Here is a 10,337-nt window from a genome sequence, read left to right as displayed (position 1 = left end):
ATGGTTTGTAATGTTGGCTGGAAGAAGTTGTATAGGACATATTTTGTAAAAAGCCTTTCAAACTATGCTCTTTTGATATTTTGAGACTCTGTTATGTAGGGTATTCTGTTTTGGCTTAGGATATTTTAAAACCGTGTTATGTAGGATATTATGGCATGTTATAGATATTGCTATTGCTAATGCTGTTTATCACTGATGACAATGATTAATCACTATGAATTACTAAATGAATGACTATCTTTTATTTTTTAAGCTTATTTTGTAAAATTTTATACCTCTTTCATATAATCTCAGTTTTAAACAACTTTCACAAGATACATCATTACCCAAGAGAATATAAAATTCCATTTCTATTTTGTCATCAACTTCCAACTCCATGAAAAAAAAATCAAATACATAACAATATTTCATTCACATAATTGATATCACATTTACATATATTTCAACCCACCTAATCCATAAGCTGCAATCACAAATCCAAAAATAATGACAAACACAGACAACATAATATTCCACATTTTTAAGATTCTAATTGCAGCTTCAACAGCACTAATATTCCATCCCAGAGATGTTTTCCAATGATCTTCAATAATTGGAGCTTCATTTCTCCTAACTATGGCTTCTTCTTCTTCAACATCTGTCCATTTGAAAAAGTCACACCATCTCTTATCGGAAGTTTACAACACTAAAAACAAAAAAAAAATTGAGATTAAGAACAACTACAAAACCAAGAAGAATTTGAGAAATAAGACACACAATCAAGTTGCAACAATTTAACCAACTCACATTATAGTTAGGGCATCCGTAAAATGGTCTCTCTGGATTGGAATCTGTCCCAAACCACCAAATAATAGGACAGAACCTACAATCGCACTAATGCGGAACCTTCCCACCTCTTACATGGTGTCCGTTCTTCACCCAACCTCCAGCGAACGAGTTCTATTAGAACTACCAAAGCCTTGGCTATTGCTCCACAACATCCTTCCCAACTTTTGAAGAGACTACTATGATTTGGAGAAATTGGGGCTGCTAGGTTTTATGTTCAAATTGTGAGGGGTTAATTTGATGCCTTGAAAATTTTGGCCACGTCATCTTACCGTTACAGTGCCAGGTATCAATTAAAATTGCCAAGTCAGCTTTTCAATGACATAAAACGACAGAAAGGTCAAATTGAGGCACGGGTCAAAGTTTCAGTGTACAATTAGAGTCAATTAAAAGTTTGAGGACTAAATTGCGTCGAGTGTCCAATTTCAGGGGCCATTTTGAGTACTAAATCCTTTAGATCCTTAAAGTTTAGGCCTCCCTACTTCTGGGTCTGCATGAAGTTCTTCACGCTTTCGGCCTCACCAGAAATTCATTATCACTTTCTAAATCTCTTCCAACAACATATCAGGCAATTTAAAACAGCTCAGCATGTATAACGGCATTACTGTGGCGACGACCTTCACGAAGACTTCTCTTCCACTTTTCAACAATAGTGATCTCATCTCGTGTTGAAACTTCTGGAACACTTTGTCTTTGATGTAATTAAAAGTATCTCTCTTTGATCTCTGAACAGCTGCCGATAACCCCCAGATATTAGTTTTGGGTCCTATGTGTGGAACTATTAAAATTTTAGCAGGCTGATCACGAATAAAACTAGAAATATCACAGCTAAAAAAGACTGACGATTTGTCTAAATTAACGACATGACTACTAATTTCTTCGTAATTCCCCAGAAAATCTAGATTAAGCTTAAGCAATCCTCTTCTATAGCTCTACTAAATGGTTGATCTTAGGCATCTAGGGTTCATCCTCAATCTTGAAAATTTTAGCCTTTATTTTTCTCTGTGGAGTAGATAGGATAGTCCCTCTGCAAAAAAATAGGGAGAGAGATGGTGTCTTGATGCAGCCCTCTACCTGGTTTAAAAAGAATCATGAGGTTGTCTATCCATAGTAACAGAGTAAGAAACTGTAGCCATGCACTTCTTGACTCAATCTATCCACTTCTCACAAAAACCCAATTTTTCCATCATCATCCAAACAAAGGACCATTCCACCTTGTCGTAGGCCTTGCTCATGTCTAGCTTCAGTGCAAGGTCTTAGCTGTCAAACCTTTTATTTTTCAGAAAATGCATAAATTCATGGAAAATTAGAACACTGTCGCTGATGAGTCTTTCCTTAATAAAAGCATTATGAGAATTACAGATTAGTCTATTTATAATGAACTGTAGCATGTGCACAAAAATCTTAAAAATAATTTTATAAAACACGTTTCTAAGACCAATGGATCTAATATGTTTCATAGTGCTTGCATTAGGAATTTTAGGAATCAAACAAATTTAAGTGTGACTAAAAGCCTTATGTATTTTACCTCCAAAGAACAAACTCTTTACTGCCGAAACAATGTCCCTCTTAATTGTCTCCCACAAAAAATGGAAAAATTTTGCAATGAAACCATTGTCACTTGGAGTTGAGAATGGATTTATAGAAAAAATAGCAGCTCTAACATCTTTCTCGTCCACTGATCTGACTAGCATTCTATTTATAGTACTGTCAATCTTCTTAGGATTCCTTGCAGCTCTCTTCCTTGGGGTCCTTAGGGCTACTGATCATAAAGAGATTTTCAAAGTACCCTTGTATAATCCTTGCAATTTCTTCCAAATCTATGGCTGAGTTTCCTTGTTCATCCTCCAAGACATGAATTTTGTTCTTTCTATTCCTTGTTTAACACTTACAATGAAAGAATTTGGTATTTCGGTCCCCCAATGGAGCCACTGGATTTTAGATTTTTTTCTCCCAAACCTCTCCTCCTGCATTAATGCTTCCTCCAATTCTTCCTCAAGCACTCCGTCTGCTACCTCTTCTTTCCCTAATTTAGCAGCAAGTTTGTCCTCAATGTTAAGGATTTTGACTTTAGAATTTGTATTGGAGCGTCTCTGCTAGTCCACTAGTTTGTGTCGGCTATTCTTCAGTTTACTGGCCAATTTAAACACAGGGGACCCGACCTGCTCTAGACTCCAGACTTACTTAATTATTGACACAACTTCTTCATTCTTGCACTACCTTTCTTGGAATCGAAACTTTCTTTTAGTCTTTCGGGTCTCTCTGTCTGCACTTAGTAATAGAGGCTGATGATCAAAACCTATATCACTTAGGTGCATAACAAAGGCTTTAAAGAACTCCTCCCACCATGCATTCGTTGTGAGAACTCTATCCAGTCTCTTACGAATAAAATTACCACCAAATTGTCGGTTGCTTCATGTGAATTTTTCTCCTTCAAACCTCAAATCTATCAGACCTGCCATATCTATAAACTCGTTGAATTTGAGTATTGAAGAGTCTAATCTGGGCATGCCTCCTTCTTTCTCCCGATGTGCTTTAATTGCATTGAAACCTCTTGTCACTACTATCTTGTCACCCTTTCCGTCCATTATTTTCAGAATTTTCATGAATTGTTCCTCTCGTCGAATTTTTTCTATATATAATAAACTTCAATATCCTCCCAAATATGATTTTGGTGCTAATGTTTTGATGTGAAATAGATGAAAAGACTCTCCTAGTTAATAATCTGCATGTTTAGTCCCTCCTTCCATGCCACTGCCAAACCTCATGCTTGCCCAGTGGGATTGACTGTAAAGGCTAACTGAAATTCCACTTTCTTAAGCACCTCCTTCACTTTTGGGATATTATTTTTTGTCCCACAAAGAAATAGTACCTCGGAAGAATGAGATTTTGTGATCCCTTCCAAGTTGTGAATTGTCAGGAGCTTTTTCAAATCCTGACAGTTTCATATGATCATCTTCATAGCATATGGGGGCCAATGTAAGGGTTGCACTATCTCCCCTTTCAACTTCTTTTTGTTCTTCCTGGCACTGTTGCTTACTTTTTAATTCATCTCTAGTTCCTTCTGGATTTCTTTTGATCCCAATAATAGCTTTCAGTGGTAGTCTCTTTCTAGCTAAATGTTTTATGTTTTGCTTTCGTCTTCTTTTCTCTCTCCCCTCTTTACCTTCAAAATTCTTACGAAAAAAGTTCTTTTTATTTGGGATAGAGAAGGTTGGGTTGCTGCATCCACTTTATTTTGTCCCACTTCCTCTATTACTAAATGCTCTCTCCCCCTGTTATTATGTTCAATCTCTCTGTTTATGACTCTTACAGCACTTTGAACTTCCTCTACATCTCCTGTTGCTTTAGAGTTTTTACCTTGGACAGAAAGATTAGCAAAGCTGCAGATAAAACAAACTGGAACAGGTCTCATTGACCTCCCTCTCCTCCTTTTCTGAGTTGCCCTTCCAGTTCGGCTTCTTGTTTTCTTTCTGCTCATATAGCCTCCCTCTAAATTGATCCGCCCTCAACCATGATCCCTACTTCTCCTCTCCTACCTTTCCTTCTGCATGCCATATCCTCCAAATGTCTGCCCATATTTTGATTTTGTGTCCGACATAGCCACAGTAGTGGCAATAGTTCCCAATCCTCTCATATTTGAGCCGAAGCTCCATCACCTTGTTATCACTTTCTGAGATTTTCAGAGACATGTGTAGTGATTTTGTTATGTTCAGTATCACTTGGATTTTAATAATTCGATCCTTTTGATTTCTCATAGAGAAGAAGTCAACATCTTACACCTCTCCTATTGATCCTCCAATCTTCCTGTCCAAAATTTTTGTTTTGTATTTCTCTGACAGTCTCTACAACTGAATCCATATCGAAACAAAAGTAAATTATGTTTTGTCAATGGGAGTCTTTCCGTTTCATCTCTTAAGATTGAGAATGAAGTTTTTAAACAAGCACAGTGCCCTCTTTTTCACCCTAATCAAATCCAATTCATTATTAAAGAAAAATTGGAATAGATTACCTCCTAAATCCAACACTTTCAGTCCCTTTGGTTATCTCCAAATCGAATGAAAGGCAACCTCCATCGTTCCTGCACTAAATTTTTAGTCTGTCAGTAATCTCTTCACCAGATTCTTGGAGCATTTTTCAACCCCTTCTCTAATATCTTCATCTTCAAATTGTATCACCTGTTTTCTTTTCTTCCAAACCTTTTTTTGTCATGTTTCCTAATATTAGCAGGTGTTGTCATGTAGCATTGATGACCATGTTTGTATAGTGATCATCCAAAATTAGGGTTTCTCTCACTAAATCTTAGCAGAGCACATGAATACGATTAACCCTAGTATCAAAGCACTATTATCGGATTTTTATTTTAGCTCTTTATAAAGTTAAAATAATTATTCATTCTATTTTCAGTTAAGTGTTTACTTTAAATAATTTTTATTTGGATTAAGAACATAATCAAGTGGAATGTTTTGAAATTATAAAAGGTAAAAAAAAAAAATTTACAATATTACTTTTAATACTAATAATTACTTTAATTATTTTAACTAAATCTAAATAGCTTTTTGTTTTATATCACGCAAACAAATGCCTTGCCTTTTAAGTGTTATATCTTGAAGAAATACTGAGATATTGTAGATAATGATAGGCAAGTCATTCCTATTTGGAATAGTGGGACCCTAGAATTCCAACCTTAATTATTGTTCTTTTCTATAGTACACTCCTATTTACTTTAGCCATAAAGTGAAGGGAACTACTCAAATGAAGATGTAAAAAATATCTTTTTATAAAGATACTTTGTATAAAAGTGTGATTTATTGATTTGGCCACACTTTAAATAAAAACAACACTTTTATAATATATCAAAATCTAACCCTACATTCCATCATCTAAGGGTCAAAAAAAAAATCATCACATGAAGACAATTATAATATTTTCATGGGAGTACACACCAAATAGGAGTATAGGAGTGTACTTTAGCCATAAAGTGAAGGGAACTACTCAAATGAAGATGTAAAAAACATCTTTTTATGAAGATACTTTGTATAAAAGTGTGATTTATTGATTTGGCCACACTTTAAATAAAAACAACACTTTTATAACATATCAAAATCTAACCCTACATTCCATCATCTAAGGATCAAAAAAAAAAAATCATCACATGAAGATAATTATAATATTTTCATGGGAGTACACACCTAAAGTGAAATGTGTGTATCATATGAGTGCAATAATGAGTGCCAGATGTATGTATGTAACTATGCACTGTTATACATATTAAAAGTCTCTCTTCTTTTTAATTTGAATTAGAATGCATGTTTGAAAAACCAATTTAGGTTAACATAATAGTGAGTTTATTAATCTATTTAAATAAATATTAAAAATTTAAATGATGTTATATATATATATATATATATATTATTAATTAATATAAATTTTTAAATAAAATTCTAATATACAAGGTATTATTCTTTAATTTATTAGAACAAGAGATACCATACAAAAAAATGTATGTCAAAAAATTTAATAAACTATAAAAACAAAACTAAGAAAAAGATTATGTTATCACTTTTAATAAGAGAAAATTCTATGAAGTTTTCTGAATTCTTGCCTAATTTACCTAAATATAACTAATTTTTGTTGATGAAAAAAAAAATATAAATTGATTAATCTTTAATAGTGTATTAAGATATTAATATATACAAAGGTTGAATGATGTAGCACCACCACACCCACTTGTGCCCAAGAACAGTTACCCAGACAGCCCAAAAGTTTTACTTTCCGTCATTTACGAAATCACTTGCAACTTGCAATTAAACAAATGTCACCTTGCATGGACTAACTAAAATTTTATAATTTCTTCCATGTATTAACGATTAATCAAATCAAACTAAAAACAAAAAAATATATAAAACAAACCAGATTTTTTCCCAAAAGATTTAGGGTTCAACAGAAGCACACATAACAAATTTGAATACTTATATTAGTTGACATACTTTAGTACATCATCGTTTATTGTATTACAATGAAAGAGGTCTAAGCCCTAATCAAAGACGACTAAAATAGTAAAATCTATAAAGCTGAAAAATGTTAGAGACTTGGTATTCTTTTGGGCCCAAGTATACATTAAACCAAGTCATTGTGCATTGTTTCACTCACTTTTGGTCCCTCATCCGATCCTCTGTCCCCACCACACCAGAAATTAATGTACAAATTGAATGCCTTGTAACGGTCAATTCAAGTTACCATGATGGTCAAAATAAATTATGATGATCATAATTCAAAGTATTCTAATCCTCTAATAAAAAGAATTTCATGTTCCAAGATGCATGCACGGTTTAATTTTTGAGAAAAATTTCAGAACTCTGGCAATTCTATTGACTCCCCAGTTCTAATGAATATGTCATACCAAAAATCCATGCCATCATCCTCAAAGTTTGTACTTGGTTGGAAGCTTAAATTCTCCTCAGAATTATTAAATACTGGGTCATAATATTGAAGTGAGGGCAACTCATTATTTGAGATTGTCATGTTGGTGGTTTCATCATCAATTCCTGCCTCTGTCCATAAGCTTTCATCAATTATGTTCTCCAATGAATCTCCTAGCTCCTCATTCTTGATGTTCATCATGTTCACGTTCTTGCTTTCACCAATATTTGTGGCTGATGAGAATTCACTAGAGGTTGTTGTTGTAGTGGTGGTGCATGATGCTGAAGTTGTGTCCATTTCAGGGAAATTACTATTGAGACTTGCTGGTTCCGATGATTGAACAGTTATGGTGCTTGAGTTTGAATCAGAACGTTTGATCTTTGACTTATTAGATACCCTTTTGGGATCTGATGATGATGATGAATTCATTTGGTTTGGTTTCATGAGCCTCTTCTTCAAATGTGTGTGCCACACATTCTTGATTTCGTTGTCTGTTCTTCCGGGTAATTTTGCCGCAATTGCCGACCACCTTAAAAGAAAGGATCAAATTCGATCAGAAACTAATATTGTATAGCATTGGTTATTACTTAGGTGTAAAAATATAACGAGTAATGTCAAATTTACCTAAATTCATATATATTAAAAAAATTGGAACCATATAATAAATATTCAACGTTTTCATTATGTTAATAAAAAAAAAAAATTTTAAGTGAGCATATTTGTGAGATTATTATTATTGCTTTGAGATTCGTAATCAGTTTGCTTATCATGCACAGTGAATAAGAAAACAACAAAAGTTGAAATATCCTTGTCTAATTGTAGATTACGTTGGAGAGTGAACAATGAAACTCAATGTTTTGATACTACTATATATGCATGTGTTGCACATAGTACTATAGAATGCATGTGACATAAACTGCCACACTAAGATTCTTGCACAAGCCACAGATCTATAAGAGAATCTTGTATAGATAGCCCCACATTTTGTTATCTTAATGCGTGTAACAGGGTCTTTTCATGTTCTCAAATTATTAGTTCTATCTCTTACTTCTTTTTGACATTATTTCAATAGAATTATATTCAGGGTCCTGAACAATTTACAAAGATGATCATAATATCAATTAAATTAAAATTTTAATTCTAATGTGAAAGATATTTTTAAAATAATGAAAATGCATGGTATTTAATTTTATTTGGAGAGTCAAATTAAGGTGGCAGAATACCTAGATTTTGTCGCCTGCTAATGGCTCTATTCGATTATTAGTCCTTCATTGAAAGCTTAATTAATATTTGTTGACGCAACGTTTTCAATTTTGGATTTCATAAAAGTTGACAAATAATGACACTGGACCCCACCACCACCTTCAACTCATCAATAATATGGCCTAGCTTTTAATTTTCTTCTGTGAACTCATGAATAATAATCCAGCTTCTTGAAACAGGAGACGAAAACTAGTACTATTGAATTAACTATTTTTTTTTTACAAATTAAGGATAACTATTAAATTAAGAAAACAGCATCATCCATGCATGTTAAAGATACATGATGAGAGAAGATGACATGCATGTATCATGAATCATGAATATGTACCTGTTGCCAAGCATTTCATGAAGCTTGATGATGGTTTCTTCTTCTTCAATGGTGAAATTCCCTCTCTTGATATCAGGCCTCAGATAATTTATCCACCTTAATCTGCAGCTCTTTCCACACCTTAACAGCCCTGACCAAATTCTCATCGTACTCAGAATTAATCATTCATAAAACTAATCAATCTGATATATAAAAAGAGATACATGAATAATTATATTTCTAACCTGCTTGCTTTGGGAGGGCACGCCAATTGCCATGGCCATGTTTTTGGATGTAAGAAATGAGGATTTGATCTTCCTCTGCCGTCCATGGACCCTTCTTCAATCCCATCTTTTCACAACAAGGAGCTCTCACCATCTTTGCTTCTTGTAATTTCTTATGCTAGTAACTAACTAGTACTAGTACTAGTATGAAAAGAGAGAGTAGTGAATGAAGACTAGTACAAAGTATTTGTGATATGTATAGTATATATAATTTGTGAAAAATGGGGATATTAATGTGTTGAATTCGGTTTTGATGAAATGAAAGCCCGTGATGGCTAGCTAGTATTTATCATTGGATATTCCGCACGCCAAGAACGGTCCAAAGACAGGAGAGGCATCTTCTTCGCTTATTCAAACCTTTTTAATTAGCACCTTCCTCGAAAGAGTCTCACTCTCTCTCTATCACACACAATGACACAAACATAAGAATATAAAATTATTATTAATTTAATTTAATTTTGTTACTATTAGTATAATACCATGGTCCAGTTTGAATAAATATCTAAGTTTTTTTTTAAAAATAATTTAAATAATAAATATTTATATTAAAAGTAATTTATAAATAAATTATTTTGTATTTAATTTTTTAATTCTAAAAATATTTATTTTAAGAAAAGAATAATAAAAAAATTATTATGTTTAACTTTTTCATAAACACTAAAATAATTTTTTAAAAAATTATAATTTAATTGTAAAAATTATACTAAATATTAATATTATATTATTTTATAAATTAAAAATAAAAAAATAACTTATAAACCTATTCAAATCGCCCAAATAAGTGAGACTAGTATTGGAGTTTAAATTAAAAGATTTTGTCACATGTCACATTGGTGACCGACTATAATAATAAGCACAAATTTGATTATATATATATATATTTACCTATTCCCATACACACCTCATTTGCTTGTAAGTTTTGTTACTATTTTATGCCCAATTAAAATATTATCTTATAATTAATTATTTTAATTGTGACCATAAAATATATCAAATAAAAAAACATACATGAAATTTAATTTCTTTTCTTATTAAGATATTTTCTTATGTTTAATTTATTTCCTTAATGGAAAGATTTAACTAGACCTATTATAGTTAATAGATTATGGAAAATGTTAGGGTCGGGAAAAATATTTTTAGTGAAAAAAATAGAAAATATTTAATATTAGTTTAAATATAAGGTAAAAAAACAAAGAAAAAATTTTGATCACCTAACATTTTTTATCAATGATTGT

The 10,337-nt window shown here is 32.4% G+C and overlaps 1 protein-coding gene across 1 annotated transcript; it reads right to left on the bottom strand.

Annotated features, from left to right (window-relative positions):
• Positions 1 to 6,781: 6,781 nt before the first annotated feature.
• Positions 6,782 to 9,526, bottom strand: LOC107618821 (transcription factor MYB30). The gene is made up of 3 exons (XM_016320988.3): positions 9,064 to 9,526; positions 8,840 to 8,969; positions 6,782 to 7,777 (listed from the first exon to the last, which is right to left on the bottom strand). Exons 1-3 carry the CDS (start codon positions 9,194 to 9,196, stop codon positions 7,177 to 7,179), a joined length of 864 nt encoding a protein of 287 aa, XP_016176474.1. The 5' UTR covers positions 9,197 to 9,526; the 3' UTR covers positions 6,782 to 7,176.
• Positions 9,527 to 10,337: the final 811 nt, after the last annotated feature.

This window comes from Arachis ipaensis, chromosome B9 (assembly GCF_059453495.1).
Source record: "Arachis ipaensis isolate K30076 ecotype BB chromosome B9, ASM5945349v1, whole genome shotgun sequence".
Lineage (NCBI taxonomy): Eukaryota > Viridiplantae > Streptophyta > Magnoliopsida > Fabales > Fabaceae > Arachis > Arachis ipaensis.
The sequence above is the reverse complement of the archived record's forward strand: the minus strand, read 5'-3'. Positions and strand labels throughout refer to the sequence as shown.